This window comes from Dipodomys merriami, unplaced genomic scaffold (genome assembly GCF_024711535.1).
Source record: "Dipodomys merriami isolate MVZ:Mamm:240054 unplaced genomic scaffold, mDipMer1.0.p SCAF_177, whole genome shotgun sequence".
In the NCBI taxonomy this organism is placed as follows: Eukaryota; Metazoa; Chordata; class Mammalia; order Rodentia; family Heteromyidae; genus Dipodomys; species Dipodomys merriami.
In genome coordinates this window covers 1,846,446-1,867,097 of record NW_027203126.1, presented here as the reverse complement: position 1 = coordinate 1,867,097, position 20,652 = coordinate 1,846,446, and the positions used below count along the sequence as shown (strand labels likewise).

Genomic DNA, 20,652 nt, shown 5'->3' with positions numbered 1-20,652 from the left:
CACGTCGTCACCGCTCCCGGGTCCAGCGCGGGAAAAGCTGTCAAGATGGCCGGCGCGCGCGAGCGCCTCCTGCCGCTCAAGGCGCTCAAGGAATTTGGTCTTGGGCGCGGCCCCACTTCAACCGACTGCGACGGCGCCAACACCCAGACCAGACCGGAAACGGAAGTGACGGAAGTGGGGGGGTGCCGCGGCTACCCCTCCGCTTCCTCCTCCGCTTCAGCTCCTCTCCCTACTCCTACCCTCCCCCGCCCCGCCCCGCTCCTCCGCCGGAGTCGCCGGAAGCGGAAGTTACCGAGGGGGTGGGGCGTGCCGGGAAAGTGTCAGGTTACCTTCCCGCTGCTTGAGTCCGAGCCGCGATCGCCTGGAGCAGGTAAAGTCGCCGCCGAAAGCGGCCTGCACCGGAGGGGCGTGGTACCCCGGGCTTCCTCCACGACCCCCCCTCCCCGCTAGCCGGTGTCCCCGCCGACAGACCCCCGCCATGGGCAACACGAGCAGCGAGCGCGCGGCGCTGGAGCGCCAGGGCGGGCACAAGGCGCACCGCCGGGACAGCTCGGGGGGCGCCAAGGACGGGGACCGGCCCAAGATCCTGATGGACAGCCCCGAGGACGCCGACCTCTTCCACTCGGAGGAGATCAAGGTACGAGGGCCGGCGGGGGAGGGGGACCGGGCTCCCCACGGGGAAGGGGGGGGTGCGGGACCCGTGCAGCAGATTCCCGCCACATCCCCTCCGACGGCCATCCCCATCCCAGCCAGCCCCGCGAGCGACCCCCCCCGCCCCCCCCCGCTCCCCTCCCGCCACCGGGGAACCCGAGTCTGGATTACCGATGGTGAGCGTGTCACCCAGAGGGAGCTGGAGCGCATCATTAACGAGAAAGGCAGTTCTGGGACCGAATTCCGAATGCTTAATTAATGATCAGGAGTCGCGCTAGCGGTAATTGAGCACCAGTGCCTTTGCCTTTCTCCTAGGCGTAATTAATTCCACAGCTTGGAGACAGTCTTCCCTCGGCTTAGTGCAGGCTGGTGTGTCTGTCTTTGTTTTTGTTTTTTAAAAGAAAAGGACTGTCCGTTTTGGAGTCCAAGTCAAAGTCGCTGTGAATAGTTTGGACATCACAAGGGATTGGGGGTGCCTCCTTCTGATACTTTGGGTGCTCCCCCCCTTTTCTTTTAGAGCACATCAGGGAAAAGTTAATGCTACTTGTGAAGGCCTGTTGGTGTCAAGTCTGAAGGAAGCAGCAAACAGCCACTCAGCTCCTCTTGTGTTAGTTAAAACAGGACTTAACTTTTTCAGTAGACCAAAGCACCTTATTTTCTACGAGTGGAGATCGGACTTCCTAATACACTCTGCTTTGTGAAACAGGAAGATGACTCCAGCTTTACCCACATTTACTCACCTTGTTTGTGCATATGTGTGTTTCCAGTTACAGGGCTCCTTATTCCTACAGGTGCAGAACTAAATCCTTGAACCTCACTGTCTCCCTTAGCTTTCTCTCACCAAACTAGAGCACAACTTGAGCCACTCCTCCACTTCCAGCATTTTGCTGGTTAATTAGAGATGATTTGTTTGCCCAGGCTGGCTTCCAACTCCAATCCTCAGATCTCAGCTAGGCTTACAGGTCTGAGCCACTGGCACCCAGCAAAGAGCTAAGTCCTTAAAGGAATAAAGCAGGTTTAGGAGGAATGAAAGTATCTTCCCACCCCCCCACCCCCAGTCTGTTACTATTCAATTACATGTTAATCATCATTGTTCAGATGGGCTAATTCCCTGACAACTCATTTCACCTTTACTCATACTTTTTTCCCCTTAGATATTAGACTAGGTGATTATAGTCTCACATTCTCACTTGTGTCTTGGTTCTAAGTCTAACTTTAAATTAGAGCCTGCTTTTACTTGGCCTTACAGCCAGTGATGTGAATTTGTTTTCTGAGCTCCTTCCATTCCTAGAGTGTGCCATGAACTTTGGAATCAGGCCTCCCCAATGATTTGACAGGCCTTCCCTCCCCTAAGTACTTTTGGCCCCAACACTGTTAAATAAAACACCATAAAAATGGGAATTACTTTCTTCAAGAAGCATACGTTGTTGCTGTTACAAAACTCCTACAGGTTTGGGGGGAAAGGGAAGGAAGGAGTGACATTGTCCCCCCCCAAAAAAAGAAATATACCTGATTTACGATGGTCACCCCTCCATACAATATTTTAATAACAACAATGTTATATATATATTTTTTAAAACTACAAGAAATATTTAACATGCAGAGGATCTGTGGAGATTAAATGTGAGTAACATCCATTCTCAATTCACCCAAAGTTACTGAGGTGACATACACACGCACGCACGCACGCACTGGGTTGAATGCCTAGATAGCAAACCCCTCAGTTCTTTTGACTATCCCACTTCACCATAGTTACCACACCCACCTAAAGCAACTCTGGGCTTTTATTCTTTATAATCTGTGGACCTTGTTAGAACTCTAGGAATGCAGGCATCTTTTAGATAAGTTCTGCTTAGTGTTTGAGAGGAAGGTGCCAGAAGCCTGCTGCACCCCTTTAAGGGTTCTCCCAACTCTAGAATTCCAGCTGTTAAAATACTCTACTTCTTACTAAGCAAGATGTGAAAGATCCACAACCAAATACATTTCACCTAGACAGGATTAAATGTGGTCCTGTTTCATGCTGGAGTACACGTTTAGTACAGACAGTCTTGTTTGTCCTCGGTAACCCACTCGGCAGCACTCAGAGTAGTATTCTTCCACACAGTATGGACTTGCCAATCGTCAAGTTGACAGCTCTGGAATTGTCCCTCATAACTGCTAATGTACTCTTGAATTTTTTGTGTGTGTTGATAGGACTTGAACTCAAGACCTTACACTCTTACTAGTCTTGGGTTCACTGTAGTCTTCCAAGCAAGTTTTTTTGGCTTCCTTTGGAATTTATGAAGCCCTCCTTTCTTTCTTTCTTTCCTTGTTTCTGTCTGTCTTTTTTTTTTTTTTTTGGTCAGTCCTGGGGCTTGAACTTAGGGCCCGGGCACTGTCCTTGAGCTTCTTTTGCTCAAGGCTAGCACTTTACCACTTAAGCCACAGTGCCACTTCCGGCTTTTTCTGTTTATATGGTACTGAGGAATTGAACCCAGGGCTTCACGCATGCTAAGCAAACACTCTGTCACTAAGCCACATTCCCCATAGCCCTCTTTATCACCACAATAAGAGCTAAGAATCATTAAGTACTCACTATGTATCAACAATGCTTCAGATCATTTCACAGAAACGCAGTCCTTGCAGAAACCTTATAAAGTAGTTATTTTTATTACCCCACATTGTAATTGGGGAAACAAAACCAGCAAGGGCGGGCTGCCTCTTTAGAATGAACTGTCAATATTAGTTGAGTAGTCAGTTGTAGGGTGCTTACTTATGGCTTCCTGTTTCTGAGTAAACTGCTCTGTTTCTAGGCTCCAGAGAAGGAGGAGTTCCTGGCCTGGCAGCATGATCTTGAAGTGAATGATAAGGCTCCCACCCAGGCTCGGCCAACTGTATTTCGATGGACAGGTGGTGGAAAGGAAGTTTACTTATCTGGGTCCTTCAATAACTGGAGTAAACTTCCCCTCACAAGAAGGTAATTGCATGGGGAGTGCTCACATATTTATATTTGCCTAAACCCTTATAGAGTTCTTCTTTCTAAAAGATCTCTGTAGGTGAATAGAAACAAAGCATGCTTTTGGACAAGAGATGCTGAAATAATTTTGCTTAATAAGTGAAAGAGATTCAAATCTCACACCTGAGAAACTTCTGGGTTTAAAGCACACCTTTTTTTTTTTTTAAGACAGAAACAACATGTCTCAGTGGAAAGTATTTGTGGGTCATGGATATCTCCCAGTTCAGGTCCTTAGGTAGATGATTCGCCTGAGAAAGAGACTATTCCCAGGGCACTAGAGAGGGCACTGAGCTAAGAATCTTAAGACTGCCTACACAGTCATTTTGCAGCTGAGCCTCAGTTTTCCCATCTGTTAAAAAGAGACTATCGGGGCTGGGAAGGTAGCTCAGTAGTAGAGTGCTTGCCTAGCGTGCATGAAGCCCTGGGTCCGATTCCTCAGTACCACATAAACAGAAAAAGCTGGAAGTAGCGCTGTGGCTTAAGTGGTAGAGCGCCAGCCTTGAGCACAGAGAGGCTCAGGGTCAGTGCCCAGGCCCTGAGTCCAAGCTCCAGGACTGGCAAAAAAAAAAGACAAGAGACTATTGAGGTTCGTTCTAATTTGTGCATCACTTCTATTCTGGAGATACTTGCTGTGTAGGTATCATTAGCAGGGTTGGAGTAAGACGTTTTATTAAAAATGCTGACAGGAACTCATGTCTCAAATTGTCCAGGAGAAAATGCCTTCGCCAGTTAAGTGCCTTGATGAAGCAAGAGACAGGGCCTGCATGCCAGGGGCTGCCTGCATCCCCAGCAGTAACACCGGAGAAGGAAGAAGCCAGTTGGCATAGTACTCAAAGTCAGTCCAAGTCAGAAGAACAAAACAACCAGATGAAAGCAGTTCCCGGAATAGTGGCACAAGTTTCTTTAGAGATAGTTTGTGCCTCCCGTTACACAGATCCCTGCCTCCGCCCAAAGTAAACTGACAAAAGGGGAAAACTAGGCAGCTGGTGTTTGTCTTGTATTGTTCTCCTTGGCACCCACGACTGCTAAGTGATATTTTGCATGCAGACTTGAAAAGCACCGATGCCCGTGTGGTGACCTTTCCATGTGAGGAGTGTAGATTCTTCGTATTTAAAACTCATGCACTTTGGTTTCCTTAGGTAGCTTTTCTGGGTTGAGATCATTCTCCCAGATTGTGTTTTGTTTTTCCCTGACTGGTTAGAGCTGAGCAGACAAGATCACCCAAAAGACATGCTCTCCTTCCTTTCTCCTTGCAGCCACAACAACTTTGTAGCCATCCTGGACCTGCCAGAAGGAGAGCATCAGTACAAGTTCTTCGTGGATGGTCAGTGGACACATGACCCTTCCGAGGTACTCTTCCTCTCGCCCTTAGTTCTCCACGTATCTGCAGAGTTCATGTCAATCATCTGACCTTCCCCTTGTGGCTTGTCGCCCTGCTGGTACAAATCCCCATGTGTGGCTGGGTGAGGTAGTACCAGTTGTCAGATCACTGGCATAACTCCACCAGAACAAAGTAGGGTAGCTTCCAGGGCCAGGAAGTGACACGTTCTAGCCAGGAATTCCAAGTCCTCTAAAGAATGCTCTCCCTAGACCTTCCATGTTATGATTTCTGCCTGTCTGTCTTTTCCCAGCCGATAGTAACCAGCCAGCTTGGCACAGTTAACAACATCATTCAAGTGAAGAAAACTGACTTTGAAGTGTTTGATGCTTTAATGGTGGATTCCCAAAAGTGCTCCGATGTGTCTGGTATGAACACAGTTCATTTTATCCCCATGTGTGCAGGCGGGGGCTGCGCAGTCCAGCAGTGCTCTCATTCTCTTGCCTCTCGCTTTTGAGCAAAAGCTGCCCAATAAGGTGGACACTGGTGTCTCCTCGAGGGGCTACAACATTCATTCCTTCCTCTGTCAGGCCCCCTGTGCCATCCTTGTCTTCTTCAGTACTCGGTAGTTCTGCTTGGCCATGGGGATAGAACCAGAGCTTGTCAAGCCAGAGTCAGGGCCAAAAAGGGCCCTCAAGGGCTCCGTTGGATTGGTAGTGAACCAGCGTGGGGGAAGCTGCCAGCTTGCTTCCCACTCATGTCTGAAGAACTGGAGGCAGAGAGGGGTAAACAGACACCTCAGTGACCTTGGCCAGCACTCGTGTCCCCTTAGGACCTTGTCACATTCCCTGACAAGGAGAGAAGGCAGCTGGCCATAAGCAGCGGGCTACACAGCACACCCTTCCTTTCTGGGAACCTGCTCAATGTAGTGCTAGCAAACTTGCCCATGAGTCCTTCCTCTTGTCAGGTCTGGTTGTTGATGCCCAGGATTCTTCTGATCACAGAAGCTTCCATTAATTGCCCGCCCCTGCTTCCCCCACCCCCAACCAAAGCCAGCAGAATGAAATGTGTACAGTGCAGTGGGTAGGACATGTAATCTGGAGTGCCAGCTGTCTGTCTGCTCTTGCTGGCCTCAGCAGCGGTTTAAGCAGTTCCTGGCCCCATGGGACGTCCAGCAGTGTAACGACATGGCTTCTGTTGAATTTCCAGGTTGATGTTTTTCCTTCCTCACCTGGCTGGGCTGGAGGTTCCACCACCAGGGTTCTTTAGCTATTCTAAAATCACAATGGTGAACTGACAAGCTTGCTGTGACATCAGATCAGGTTGTTCAGTGGGACTTAGAAACCCCTAAGTAGTTTTCTTCTTCTGGGATGGCTAACTCTCCTTTAGAAATACCCTAAGGTAAGGGAACAGGAAAAACTACCCACATATCCGCCTCTGGTGGATAAATGTGTTTATTTGTTGAATACCAGAACTTTTAGTTAGGTTTCTACAGTACAGAGCATCCAGGAGAGAAAGTGAGCCTCTCACCGTTTGCTGATAATCTGACTTCAAGCTCTCCACTTCTCCAGCTTTCTTACAGTATCACCCGTTTGCCCTTCATGGCTGTCTTCTACCTTTAAGGCTTTTCTCAGTCCCCTGCTGCCATGTGCTTGAGTCCTCTGAAGGGAGTCTGCCCTTAGAGAATGGCACCAAGGGACTTGCCAGAGCTCGAGCCTGTCAGATGTGTTGGGGACTAGTGTGGGGACCAGGTGACCGGAGTTTGGATAGTGGCTCAGTACCTTCTGCAGCTCAGACATTGGCTGCTTCTGACATCAAGCACTGTGCTTCCAGACGCTTCCTAATATATCTCTTTGATCAAGGGACTCACGGAACCTGAGGGTGATGGAGTCCAACAAGTAGGTTTTTAACTTTTTGAAAAAATAACATGGGATGCCTTGTATAACCTGTTTCACGCTGGCTGGTCATGTTCACAGGACGCTTGTGCTCAGCCACTTAATCCTCACAGGAAGGCTTGAGCTCCTGTCTGGTTTTGGCCAGCTCAGCCCGCAGTGAGAAGGGAGCCTTGTTCTGCTGACACGTGAGGTTGGCTGATTGGGATCGGCCTGCTTGTTAGCCTGACCCATATTCCCTGGCTTTGCTGCAACTCCTGTCTTCCACCAGCACATCTGAGTTCAGCGCTGATTTTTATCCATGTACCCACCTTCCAAAAGGGCTTTCTCGGTGCTCTGCTCTGTTCCTTTGGAGCCTACACCTTTCCTTTTTTTTTTTTTTTTTTGTGATCAGAACTGGGGCCTCACTCTCTCAGCTTTTTCACTCAAGTCTCTGGTGCTCTACCACTTGAGCCACACCTCCACTTTTGGCTTCTTGCTGATTAATTGGAGATACAAACTCTCACAATCTTTTCTGCCAAAGCTGACTTCAAACTATGATCCTCGGATCATAGTTGCTAGGATTATAGGCATGAGTCACAGGCGCCTGGCTCAGTACTCTATATGTCTTTTAAGAGACTATAAATCTGTATTGATGGAACAAGAGGCCAAAAAAAAAAAGCTAGAGAAGAGAGTACTCCTGAAGCTCATAATTTTCAGAATGTTGTCGCCATCTCCCAACAGAGCTGTCCAGTTCTCCCCCGGGACCCTACCACCAGGAGCCCTATGTCTCCAAACCGGAAGAGCGATTTAAGGCTCCGCCCATCCTCCCTCCACACCTGCTACAGGTCATCCTGAACAAGGACACAGGGATTTCGGTGAGTGCTGGCATCCGTCCAGACCTTCCTCCACAGTCCTGTCCACCTGCCCAGTTGCTAGTGGACAAGCGCAGTGTCCCCCATAGAAATCCTCAATATGCACGTGCTGTCTCCCCTCCCACAAAGCAGTTCTGAGCTTTCCCTCCTGCCCTGCCCCGTTCCATCATGATTCATGACCACCCCGTAAACCTTAGCCAGCCCCGAATTCCTCAATTCTTCCTCAGGCCCCCACATGTCAGACCCTCGTTTTAATCACTAAGTTGCTTTAGAAACATCAGTCAGTACTTGTCAATCAAGATTTGAAGTATCGCTCACACTCGTCCTCCAGGAAACTGGCTTTGCATCTAAGAAAGGAGTGTAGCCTGGATCCTGGAGCGTAGCCAGCTGTTCTTGTGGCTCCTTTTCTGTTCGGTTTACCCTGAATTGTTCCTCCTGCCTGCTTCTGGAATTAAGAGTTGGTCCCAGTCATCACCTAAAAGGCACATGTGTATGAGGAGCTGTCGTAGTCCATTCCTGCCGCTACAGTAGAATGCTGGAGACTGGAGCACTTAGACCAGAATATATTTAGTGTCTGGGTCTGCAGGCGGCACGTCTGAAACCTGTCCCCAGCATGTGGCAGGGGGCCTCCATGCTGAATTATCCCACAGGAGGAGGAGGAAAGGCTAGAGAGCTGAATTCGCTTTAGTAACGATCCACTTTTGAAATGGCTGGTCCTCTCCTGACTGTCCACACTCCATGCGCATGACCTGCTTCCCTCTTACTATCCCCCTCTACCTGTCATCGCTCATGGGGGTGGGGGGGCACACTTCCAACACATGGACTTGGGAGTACACATTCGAACAATAGCAGGAGCTAACGTAACTGCCACCAAAGAGCCTCCCAGAGCTGGCGACCCGTGCCCGGATGAGCCACATGTCTATGTGCGGAGCCATCAGGCAGAGGCCGGGCATTTGCTATCCGATCCAGGTTCCCCTCTCTGCCAAGAGTGCCCCGAGCACGTGGGCTGCAGAGGAGTTGGCCATTCTGTGAGCCAAAAAAGAGGGCAGAAGGTAAGGACCAGCATGGCTCAGAACCCCCAGGGCCAAGAGGTTTCCAGGCAGGTGGAGGACTGCAAGGACATTTTAACATCTGTCTTAAAAGCACTTGAATGGGGCTGCTTCCCATCCCTCCTTCCTTCCCCACCCCAGCCAGTCCCGGGGCTTGAACTCCGCCTGGGCTCTATCCCTGAGCTGCTTTTGCACTCTACAACTTGAGCCACAGTTCCACTACTGGCTTTCTTGCATAGTTTAAGGGACATTAGAATCTCTTGGACTTTCCTGCCTGGGCTGGCTTCTCAAACCACAATCCTTAGATCTTAGCCTCCTGAAAAGCTAGAATTACAGGCATGAGCCCACTCATGTGTCTCCCTGTCCTTTTACAAAACATTTTTAAGTTAGAAATTCAAGCCGAGGTAGAGACACACACTGTGGTCCCAGCCACTTGGGAGGAAAGGTTGGAAGGTCAGAGTTTTGGCTTGCCTGGATAAAAATAACAGAAGATAAGGTCTGTGGGGTAGCTCAAGAGGTAGTCTAGGTGTTTCTCGTGGGTTCTTACTGAAGCCTCACAACTTCCCTGTGACGTAGACACTGTAGTGGCCTATACTTGATGGAAGAGAAGTAGAGCATCATCTTGCTAACACTTAAAACACTAGCCCATGACGTCAGCATGCTGTACAGCCGCTCCTCCATGCACGCTCCCAAGCCAGCCTGTGGCAACCACCATTCTACTTCCTCCTGCCACAGCTCAGCGCTTTCAGAGTCTCAATAATAAGATGATGCAGTTTTGTCTTTCTGTGCCTGGCTTACTTATATTAAGTCCTCTGAATTTACCCATGTTGTTACAAATGACAGGATTTCTTAAGGCTAGTAGGGTTTTTTGTTGTTGTTTTGCAGGTACTGAGGTTTGAACTCAGGACCTAGTCGTTTCTCAGCTTGCTTGCTAAATCTGGCACTCTACTACTTGAGCCATGCCCCCAGCTTGGCCTTTTTGCCAGTTGATTTGAGATGGAATCTTAGACTTTTCAGCCTGGGCTGGCTTCAAACTGCAGTCCACCCCTCAGTCTCTCAAGTAGCTAGAATTATAAGCGTGAGCAGCTGGCACCTGGCTCCATTGTGTGTAGATTTGTTTTTAATCCATCCATCAGCAGACTCTCAGGTTGTTTATTCCCTGTCTTTGCTGGTGTACATAGTGTTGTGGTAAACACAAGAAAGTCAGATGTTCCTTCCTCCAGACACACAACTAGCTTATGTTTTGAAGAACTTAATACCATTTTCCATCAGCCATACCAGTCTACACACCAAGCTTGTACACAGTGTATGTTAAGTTTTAACCACAAAATGTGATGTGTGTGAAGTAATGCATGTTAATGGCTTGGGGTGGCCATTCCACAGTATCCACATGTCATTTTTTAAAATTAATTCTTTTCAGCCCTTCCGGGTGGGGGCAGGAGGGGGGGAGTACGGGGGTCACACAGTAAGCTCCAGCATTCAGAGGAGCAGGTGGGGCCAGCGCTTCACACAGCCTCTGGTCAGACCCACTGAGCACTGGGAGCCTTTGCCATCCCAAGCCCAGAGTGAGGTCGAGTGTGTGGCCTGAAAACCCTGGCTGATCCTCATCGGCAGAGCTGAAACCAGGACCTGGCTTTCTCTGTACCCACCTACCTTTCTGAGAGAGCCAGCACACATGGCTTTTGTGGGACTGCAGACTCTTCTGTCCCATACATGCCTGAACTTGAACCCCCCGGCAGGGTTCCCCAGGTTTTGTGGCCTAGGCCAGAGCCTCTCAAGATAACCAGGCCTGTTTATGGTAAACGCACCATCTTCATCCAGGAGGATGTGGTCACACCTCAGCAGGGAACCACACCATCCACTGGGGGGGGGGGGCCAGGAAGCCCCAGGCTTGTGAGGTCATGAGGCACTTCAGGATTGGGGTATCCCTAGCGTTGAAGGCCCCCCTTCTCTTAAAGCAAGCACAGAATATACCACCCACTGGTTACCTGGTTTGTTGTTGTTGTTTTAATTTGAATTAGCATTTATAAAAGGGGAGAGTGTCCAATGAAAAGGAGTCTTAATTTGAGGCTTCTGTTAAAAGACCAGGAGAGTCTAGCAGGTCTAAGTTCCAGTCCTGTGTGAACTCCTGCAGGGTTGCGCCATCTCTCACCCTTAGTCATTGCGCCCTGAGTGCCTGGCGTGAGTCTCAGAGACCTGAGTTTGAAATCCGGCCACTCATGAGTGCTGTATGTAAATCGGATCTTCTTGGTTTCTCTCAAAGTACTTGCAACCAATGTCTGTCTTCTTCCTGCCCCTTCTATGAGAACCCATCCATGGCCCATGCTTGGCAGGCGGGGTAAAAACCTGGCCAGAAACCACACCCCAGGGCACCCAGCGGCCTCATCTGTACCCTTGGCCTGACCTTGGAAGGGAGGGTGGCGGGAGAGCCCACCTCCTCGGCATTCATACCTGGGGCTGGAAGCGGGGAGAAGCAGCTTGCTTTCCATGTCCTCCATGCTCACATCTTCGTCTCTCCGCAGTGTGACCCGGCGCTGCTCCCGGAGCCCAATCACGTCATGCTGAACCACCTCTACGCACTGTCCATCAAGGTAACGGCCTCACCAGAGCACCCTTAGCGGTGCTCCAGGACCCCCAGCAGCAGTCCTGCCTGGGCCTGCTGGGTTTAGGGGCAGCTTCTAGGGTCTGAGGCCAACTTTGGCTCAGGTTCTTGGGGATTGAGGGGCTGGGGGGGCAGTGAACAGGAATTGATATCTTTCTTAAGTTCCATGAAGAGTCTCCTGCACTTTGAAGTCTGAGCCCCTAACCTAGCCCTGCTCCCCGTCATTTCTACCCTCTTCCTCAGGACGGAGTGATGGTGCTCAGCGCGACCCACCGGTACAAGAAGAAGTATGTCACCACCCTGCTCTACAAGCCCATATGAGGGCCCGGAGCCGCAAGGGCCCGGGACGGCCGCCCCCAGCGCCCTGCGTGCATGCTTTCCACTAGAGGAATGGACCGAGTCTCACATTTCACATTTCCTAAGATACTTCACCCCCGCCCAAGTCCTGCTCGAAAGTCTGTCCAGGCCCTGGAGCTCCGGACAGCCTGGTCTGCACCCGTCCAAGAGGCAGAAGGGAAGGCAGAGGTGCTGCAAGCCTGGAGGCTCACCATCTCCAGGGGTGCACGCTTCCCAGCCCGCATCCTCCCCGGCTGTGGGGGACATTCTTAAACCCCAGCTGAGGGCCAAGCCACCCTGCTAGTAAGACTCCAGGAAGCGGGGACAGAGGCCACCCGAAATGTCTCACCATCTGCACGTCTCTCAGGCCAGCAGCCCCATCTCTCCTGTGGCCTGTCCCCGCTGAGGCCTGGCTATGGAGCCTGCCCTTCCAATCAAAGCAATAGATTTCCTCCCCTTCTCTACTTCAGCGAGGGCTAATTTCTGTCGAAATTAATAGCTGTCTGATTTCCAGGTGAAGTCTTGCAATAGTTTCCTACACTGTCTGCACTCCGTACTTTTCTGACCACAGGTGGCTGGCTCTCCAGCCTTCCAGCAATAAGTCACCACAACTAGAACACTCGCCCTGTGACTGTGCTCAGCAACGCATCTTAGCCTGTTCTTAGATCAGGCTGCAAAACCCACTGCCGATTTCTCCATGGAGCTGGACGATCCTGAGGACTGCCACTGCTAGCTCCTTATTCCAGACTTAATGAAGTGACGCCCGGGCTGCATCACCCACCCTCCTGCAGGGCACCTGTACCCTAGAAATCAAAGAGGACCCCAGCAATGACGGCTGCCTGTTCAGAAGGGAACCTTCAGTCCTGCAGCAGCCTGCCTGACAGCCGCTGCACGGAAGTCCTGTGCACCAGTGGATGGACAGCTCGCCTTCCAGAGGGCCACTGCACGCGTGTCCACCCACACTGCGGAAGGTGTCAGACCTTTCGTTCTGGCTGGGAGAGGCAGAAACAAGTTCGCTGGTGTCCAGTATTTATTTTGTAAACCTGAGTTTGGGTACTTTTTTTTTTTTTCCTTTTTTTTTACTGGTTTCAAAACACTGAATTGCTGTCACCTTGACATACAGGTTTCAATAAAGCTTTATAAAAATACCTGGACCCGCATCTGGAGGAAGTTCTGATTCTGTTCAGGTATTTGGATAGAACCACTCCCAGCTTAGAGACTAGACTGTTCTCCAGGAGACTAGACACTTGCCAGGCGGTTTGGGGTCGCCTTTGGGCAGTTGGAGTGGGCTGGACTCCACAGCCGCCTCAGGGGCATTGCCTTCATCAACCTCTCACCACAGTTTGGAATTTAACCACTCAGCCCCAGGATGCAGCTTCCTGACTCAGACAGGTAGACAGCACCCTCACACCAAAGGATTTTCCTCCTACATGAGGCCGATGGAGCAGAGCCTGGGCTCAGGACTTGACGCCATTAAACGGACACCGTTATCAGCTAGAAGAGGCTCTGTCCTCCCAAAGGCATGGAAAAGTCCCAGTGTTCTAGGGTTTGGTTTTGTCCTCAGCTTTCTGCTAGCAAGAAGTCTCCAGCTTGAGCTATTCCCTTAGTCCCGGTTAGTTCTTCAGGTAGTCTCACTAACTTAGCCCAGGCTGGCCTTAAAACAGCAATCCTGTCAAAGCTAACCGAGCAGTTTGGATTACAGCCCTGCACCACAATGCCCAGCCCTGCTAGTGTTCTTTGAGCCTTTTCTTGGACATCATGAAACATTAAAGCTTAGGAAAGGGAAGCTCTTCCATGTTCTAGTCTGTGCTTCCTAGGCTGGATAATTAAACCATCTTATCCTGAAAGCCCTCTTGGGACTTCCGGGACTATTAAACAACCTGTTTCCAAAAGTGGATGTTTGAAAATAGTTTTGAGGGCTGGGAATATGGCTTAGTGGCAGAGTGCTTGCCTAGCATGCGTGAAGCCCTGGATTTGATTCCTCAGTACCACATAAACAGAAAAGGCCAGAAGTAGCACAGTGGTTCAAGTGGTAGAGTACTAGCCTTGAGCAAAAGAAGCTCAGGGACAGTGCCTAGGCCCTGAGCTTAAACCCCAAGACTGGGGGGGCGGGGAGTTTTGAAAATGCATAGCTAACCAAGCTCAATAATACCAAAAAATGTTCAGACACGGCACTAGCATTGAATTCCTATTGATGAGCTGAGCCCAGCACCTCTGCCCCTGGCAGCTGAAGGACAGGGCTCAATGGCTGGGGACCCAGCTCCGGACTCCAGGACACCCAGGGCCCGGGACAGGAGCTCCCTACCCGAGTAAGCACAGCACCACCACCCTTTCTGTAACCAACTGGAAGATCTGTCAGCTAGAGTCAGCTGCTCAGAGAGCTCCAAGAAAACACAGCATGCAAATGAGCTCTGCCCACAAAGGGGAGAAACATCCAAGGTGAAAGTGCAAGGTAAACACTCGCTTACAGCTAGTCACCCTAGAAATGTCTGGGCCCTGATACTCTGAGGACTCATGAAGTGGCCATGGAAGTGTGAAATAGCCCTCTACAGCATTCTCCACATCTACTTATAAAAGATCTCGTGGCTCTTAAAAAGCACATAAGGAAGACAGTTGTAGTGGAGAGGAAGGCTGCTTCAGATGTGCATGTTCCGGGTCAGCCTCATTTGCCCTGTTTTGTGGCTCTGAAAGAGCCAGAGTTACGTACAGTAGCAAAGTCATTTTCAAAGTCCTTTCCTCTACCTCCAATAACCCGTTCCAGGCAAACAGACTTTCATTAATCATTGACAGGCTCAAGGAAAATGCTACTCGCTGCTGAACAATTTCCACTACCCAACATTCCCCACCTTAAGGAATGTATCAACATCTGATTAAACAAATGACGGTTTTTTTTCTTCTAAATACTGTGCCTAGAGCCACAATCCCCATACTCCAGATAGCATCAGGAGTATGAAAACCACCAAGAAAGAAACGTGACTGGGACAAGTGCAATAGCACAAGACTCCTTTCTCAATCTTGGCACTGCTGACATTTGGGGCCTGGTCATTCTCTGTGATGAGGATGTTTAGCAGCATCCCTAGTTCCCATCCCCTGGGTACCAGTAGCTACCACCACCACCACCACAGTTATGAGAATCAAGACATCTCCAGACATCACCAAATAGTTTCTAAGGCAGCATACTCTCCCATGCTGAGAACCACAGGAACAAAGCACCTTAACTGCTTGGATTGGCAGAAAGTTCCCAGGCCTCAGCCCTGGAAGGCCAGCCTTAACCTAAATCCCCAGGAATGGCCTTCTAAAACCAACCATATTTAAAAGGCCCAATTCTGCAGATAGATTAGCTTGTCAGTCTTATTAAGCAAAACATCTCTTTGGGGCCGAATGGTTCAAGTTCCTGGTTATGCAGTTTGCTGTGGACTCCATCTTTAGTTTTGTGAAAATTAAGTTGGAAGCACAGAAAACCTGACACTGGATTTCAGGTTCATTAAGGAACAGGAGTAGCAGCAAAGAAGGACGGCCTCTTTCTATGGTGCAATTGGTAATTTGGTGGTCGTTTCTTTGTGGTTGATCCTTAGGATCCAAAGATCCTTTCTTGGCATATTCCTTTTGGAACTAACTCATGTTCACTTAGCTTTTGAAGTCATTCAGGCCATCAAGAATCCTAAGGAATCCAGGTGCTGGTGGCTCACACCTGTGATCCTAGCTACTCAGGAGGCTGAGATCTGAGAATCACAGTTCAAAGCCAGCCACGCAGGTAAGTCTGTGAGACTCATCTCCAACTAACCATCAGAAAATTGGAAGTGGCATTTTGGCTCAAGTAGTAAGTGCTTGCCTTGAGCTGAAGAGCTCAGCGACAGCGCCTAGGCCCAGAGTTCAAGCCCCACAACCGACCAAAAAAAAAAAAAAAAAAAGAATCTAAGGACAATGGCCAAAATGACTGGTTGGAATTTTCTAATGTTCTAAGGAAAGAAAGGTTCTGACATTTCACTTCATCCCTGAATTCTTTTCATCCTTGTAATCCTACGTCAGGTTTTTATGGCCAACAGTCAAATACAAAAGAGGACTAGAATTCTCTTTGGCTCCCATCACAAGCCATGCCAGATAGAGGACCTTGCAGGCTAAATTTTGGTCACAGTCAGATTACCTTATTGAAAAACTTGAGTGAGGCCCTGGTGGTTGGTACTTGTAATCCTACTCTAGAGGCTGAGAACAGTGGATCATAGTTTGAGGCCAGCCTCAGCATACATACAAGACCCCTTCTCAACCAATAGCTAAGCACGTGGTGGGAACTTCTCATCCCAGTTTCCAAGTCTGAGAGGCTTGTGGTTCTGGGATAACCTAAGTAATAAAGTTTATGAGACTCCATCTCAATGGAAAGAAGCTAGGCATGGTGGCACATGCTTTGTCATTTCAGCTAGCACAGGAAGCCCAAAAGGGGCGGGGGGGGGGGGGGGGGGAAGCAGACCATGGTTCATGAAGAGGCCTGGGCAAAAAGCAAGACCTTGGCGCTGGGAATGTAGTTTAGTGGTAGAGTGCTTGCCTAGCATGCATGAAACACTGAGTTCAATTCCTCAGTATCACATAAACAGAAAAAACGCAAGTGGTGCTATGACTCAAGTGGTAGAGTGCTAGCCTTGAGCAAAAGAAGTCAGGGACAGTACCCAGGCCCTGAGTTCAAGACCCCAGGACTGGCCAAAAAAAGGAAAAAGCAAAACAAAACCTTTCCTAAAAGGGTAAGTGCAAAAGAAAGACCTGGAGGCAGCCAGGCACTGTTTGGCTCATGCCTGTGATCCTAGCTACTCAGGAGGCTGAGATCTGAGAATCGCATTTCAAATCCAGACCAAGCAGGTAGGTCCATGAAACTCTTATCTCCAATTAACCCCCAGAAAAATCAGAAGAGCTGTGGCTTAAAGAGGTAGAGCACTAGCCTTGAGCAAAAGAGCACAGGGACAGCACCCAGACCCTAACCTAACTTCAAGCTCCATGTCCAACATCAATAACAAAAAAAAAAAAACTGGAGGTATGGCTCAGCACTAAAGTGCCTACTAGCAATCACAAGGTCAAAGACCCAAGTATAGCTATAAATAAATAAACAATCCCACCATTTGCCAAAACTAATGTTTTATCTTGACCTAGCTAGTTAATATAACAAAGTGGTAGTGAAAATTTAACTTGCAGGCTATAAAAATCCATCCACTTAAAAACAGAAGTGCTCACTTTTTTGGTTACCTTGAGCAGAGTGCTCTCTCTGAAGGAATGCATATTATTAAATTTTCAATGACCCCATCCTAAGGGGATGGGAGAAATCTTCCCTCAACCTGCTTTCCTGGGTAGCTGCAGCGTAGGTAATCTATTCTTGAGTAATCCTTTCTAAATGGCCTACTTGACTACTTTAAGCAGCTTTCCTGGTTCCAGACCTCTAAAATGGCCTTAATAACCCATTCATAGTTCCCTGGGAATATTTACCAGCCAAACCAATGGTGTCACACTTGTGGAAGTGAATGTCACCAAGCTCTTGATTTCAGGATAGTAGCATCATTGCATGCTGTAACCATGCCTCCCACAGAGTAAAGGTCTCGCCAGATTGTATGACCCCAGACCGACGCTCACGGCATGTTCTTCATGGTCTCTGCCAAGCAAAGAGATCACTGCACCAAAGCAAATGTTTTTAGATCATTGCTTTATTTCACTATTCTGCAACAACCAAGTGCATTCCTCTCAAGGTGGATCTTCAATTATTCCTTATGTTCTCTTTCTCACTCTGAATAAAAAAGGTAATGAAGAAAAAGCCTGTACTTTTGGAGACCTAGAATCTGATTTATGCTAATAAGCTTTTGACTGCAATTTTGTGTTTTCGGTATTTCCTGCTGGCATCTTGGTGGTCACACGGAGTTCACCACCCTCCAGTGAAGATGGCTGGCCACCACTACCACCATTGAAACCAAAAGTAAGTGTTGAAAAATGCACCTTGTACAATAAAAAAGTAGAAACCAATTCAATTTCCTTTTTTTTTTACGAATATAAAGTTTCTTGTAAATATGTACAGTCTTTTGAGCTAGTTCTATATAGCAGGAAGCATTTCACAAATGAGACACACGATATACATTTTCAGGGCTCAAGACGCCCGTTTCTCATGGAGATCCTAAATGAAATGCCAAGACTGAAAGACCAATTATCAATGACCTTTCCAAATACTTATGGACCAAGAGACAAAAACTTCAGCAAACATTCAGTCAGATCTGCCCTGGGGGGTGGGGGGAAGAGCATAATGACCCCCCCAAAAATCCAAGCAACACATAAAACACAACAGCAGGACACGTTGCCAAAGGGGCTAAGACATGGAGGTGCATGGGCGTTTCAAACAAGAAAGCACTTAGGTTAAAGAGACGAGCAGGAAGGAGCCGGTATTTAGGCCAGGTTGCAATCTGGAAAGTGACCTGAACTGTGGACACATGGGTTTGAACACACAGTCACGGTCACCTGCTCCCAGGGGAACAAGTCTATCTACCTTTCAGCCTACCTAGGATGTGCCTCGGTGGTCAGGAGGTGCCTAAGAGTGGTGACGAATTCACAGCAGGAGAGGCCTCGAGGGAGATTGAAGGCAGAAATAAGGCCGCTAGTTAGCTTGCCAACTGCAAAGCCTCCAGGAACTCTACACTCGAGAGAGGGCAGAGAGAACGAGGGTGAGCCGCACCGCACCGGAGGGGGGACCTGCCAACCCCACAGAGTTGAGCTGGAAGAGCTGAGATGCGGCTTTCTCTCTCCAACATCCGGGTCTTAGGTCTAGCCCTAGGGAAAGGCTCTTTTGGGCAAAGTCACAGTTTCGTGGGATAGAACCGTGCTGGGTTTTGTGTGAACAGAGTCATCTCAAGGAAGTCGGCAGGGAAGCGTGAAGGTCAAGGGAAAAGAGAAAGAGAGAGAGAGAGAGAGAGAGAGAGGTGTGGTTTGCTGAAATCCTTCTCTGGTCGTAAGGCTTGAGCGTTTTGTGGTTGGTTGGTTTGTTTAGTGCTACAGGCTGTAGCTTGATGTTGCCATTAGTTGGCAAGTGGTCAGAGGGTCTCGATTCGGCGGGAGCTATGGGATGGCATCAATACATTGGCAGAGCAACCCAAGGGGTGGGGTGGGTGGGTGAGGCAGCCCGGTCAGGGGGCAGCACATGCAGTGAACCGCCATGCAGAGCTCCCGGACAGGTCTCTTCCCCATCCCAAAGTGGGGAGCAACACACCATGGGGGGACAGGAGGTGGGTGACCCCAGGCCCCTGCTCAACCCCAAGACCCATGAATGCTGGGCTCCGAGCAAGTCTATTGCATGCTTTCCTGGCCAAAGCTACAGGGAGAGCAGGGACAGCAGGCTGGGGGGGGGAGATGAGACGCTGAGGGGCAGAGAGGGAAAGCTCAGTGAGGTCCCTTGGCCCCAGGTTACTGCCTCCAAGGAGGCCTGATGACCTCCGTACATTCTCAGCTGGTGGGAGGGGAAATCGTCAAGGCCATAAAAGGCAATGAGAACAGTAAACATTTGGCTACGATGTCACCCTGGATAAAACAGGGCCATCTATGAGAATGAATTGGGACAAAGAATGCAGCTACATGAAGGCGGGAGTTAGCCAACTGGCAGACGGACTTTTCTATACTATATTTCAGGGGCAAAGACCTGATGATGTGATCTAGCTAAAAATGACTACAACAGGAAATACATTGCTATTCAAATCTATTAAGAATTCCGTTCTCTTTAAAAAAAAAAAAAGAAGAGGAGGTGGAGAAGGAAGAGGAAGAAGAAGAGGAGGAAGAAGAGGAGGAAGAGAACACAAAAGAAACAAAGGAAGAAAAAACCAAAAACAACAACAAAAGAAAACCAACCAACCCTAAGATCTTCAATAGCTAAGTAGTATTCTAAGCACAGTTAGGGTCTGGGTTGGTTTCCGGTGATGAACTGGTACAGGCCACAGCTAGGTACCAAAGTCTGTGAATGCTGAGGGAGTAACAAAGTGCAAAGAGAAAGACTGCAGGAAGGTGCCTGGAGGAGGCGCCCAAGGGCCTCAGCCACCCTCATCCCCTGGAGACAGGGGTGTCTATGCGGGAATGGGGCTGGGCCTAGCTGGGCCAGGGGCTGGCCAGGCAGGCAGGCGCTAGGGTCCCCCACAGTGGGCATCCATAGTGTATTTGGTGTTTTCCTGCAGACTGAGATGAGTAGTTGTTGGTTTTCTGGCTGGGATTTATACTGAAGACTGGTCCCAGACCTAGGAAGCAAAGTACAAATAAGGAAGAAGTCAGATGAAGCTGGGAACTGCTGGTCTATAGCACAGAATCTGTCCTTTAGTGGTTGACAGGGATGCTGTGCAGGGCAGGGGCAAATCACAGTGCCAACCCTCAAAGCCTGGGGCAGTCTGAGAAGTAAAGTCACTGAAAATGCTCCAACCTGAATTCCTCCTTTGTATGTGCTCATGTATGCACACAAGCATGCATGTGCACGTAAGAGTTTTATGGGGAAAAAACCCACAACAATCTATATTGATCCCTTTCTTTGCAACAAAAGGGCTGACAGTAGGTAATTTTAGAAGGAAAATACCATGCAGAAAATCAGCCTCTGGGGGCTTAACAGAGGCCCATCAAAGATCAAGAAGCACCGGAGCCTAGCTGTCTCACTGAGCCAGCTGCCTCATTCCAGGCCAACACCCCCGTCCTCGATCTCAAACCTCTAATCTCTAAGAAATCTAACCTCTCTAATCTCTATATATTCACCCAGGTGAATATATGCACATGGTTAAAAACTTTCAAAAAGTTCTTCAAGTTCTTGCTGGGCACTAGTGGCTTATACCTGTAATCCTAGCTACTCAAGAGACTGAGAACTAAGGATTGCAATTTTGAAGCCAGCCGTGCAAGACAAATCCAAGAAATCCTTATCTCCAATTAAACACCAGCACCCCCCCCCCAAAAAAAAAGGAAGAAAGAAAGAAA

General features: G+C 49.1%; 2 protein-coding genes across 4 annotated transcripts in view; one reads left to right on the top strand and one right to left on the bottom strand.

The window, feature by feature from the left end:
- The first annotated feature begins 244 nt into the window (after window positions 1-244).
- Window positions 245-12,851, top strand: LOC138829863 (5'-AMP-activated protein kinase subunit beta-1). The gene is made up of 7 exons (XM_070026427.1): window positions 245-637; window positions 3,444-3,607; window positions 4,903-4,996; window positions 5,278-5,392; window positions 7,580-7,713; window positions 11,282-11,350; window positions 11,605-12,851. The coding sequence occupies exons 1-7, from the start codon at window positions 479-481 to the stop codon at window positions 11,680-11,682; spliced, it is 813 nt and encodes a 270-aa protein (XP_069882528.1). The 5' UTR covers window positions 245-478; the 3' UTR covers window positions 11,683-12,851.
- Window positions 12,852-17,360: 4,509 nt separating this feature from the next.
- LOC138829862 (citron Rho-interacting kinase) overlaps window positions 17,361-20,652 on the bottom strand; it is a 162,294-nt gene continuing 159,002 nt past the window's right edge. For all 3 annotated transcript variants that reach the window (XM_070026426.1, XM_070026424.1, XM_070026425.1), the window contains one exon: window positions 17,361-19,934. In XM_070026426.1, coding sequence (XP_069882527.1) covers window positions 19,911-19,934 — 24 coding nt within the window. In that variant the 3' untranslated portion in view covers window positions 17,361-19,910. The remainder of the gene's footprint in view (window positions 19,935-20,652) is intronic.

What these genes read in the sequence shown, in the direction of transcription:
- LOC138829863 (XM_070026427.1), top strand. Translation starts at nt 479, where the DNA reads ATGGGCAACACGAGCAGCGAGCGCGCGGCGCTGGAGCGCCAGGGCGGG. An exon ending in TCCACTCGGAGGAGATCAAG is followed by an intron (nt 638 to 3,443) that starts GTACGAGGGCCG and finishes CTCTGTTTCTAG; the next exon opens with GCTCCAGAGAAGGAGGAGTT. An exon ending in GGACACATGACCCTTCCGAG is followed by an intron (nt 4,997 to 5,277) that starts GTACTCTTCCTC and finishes GTCTTTTCCCAG; the next exon opens with CCGATAGTAACCAGCCAGCT.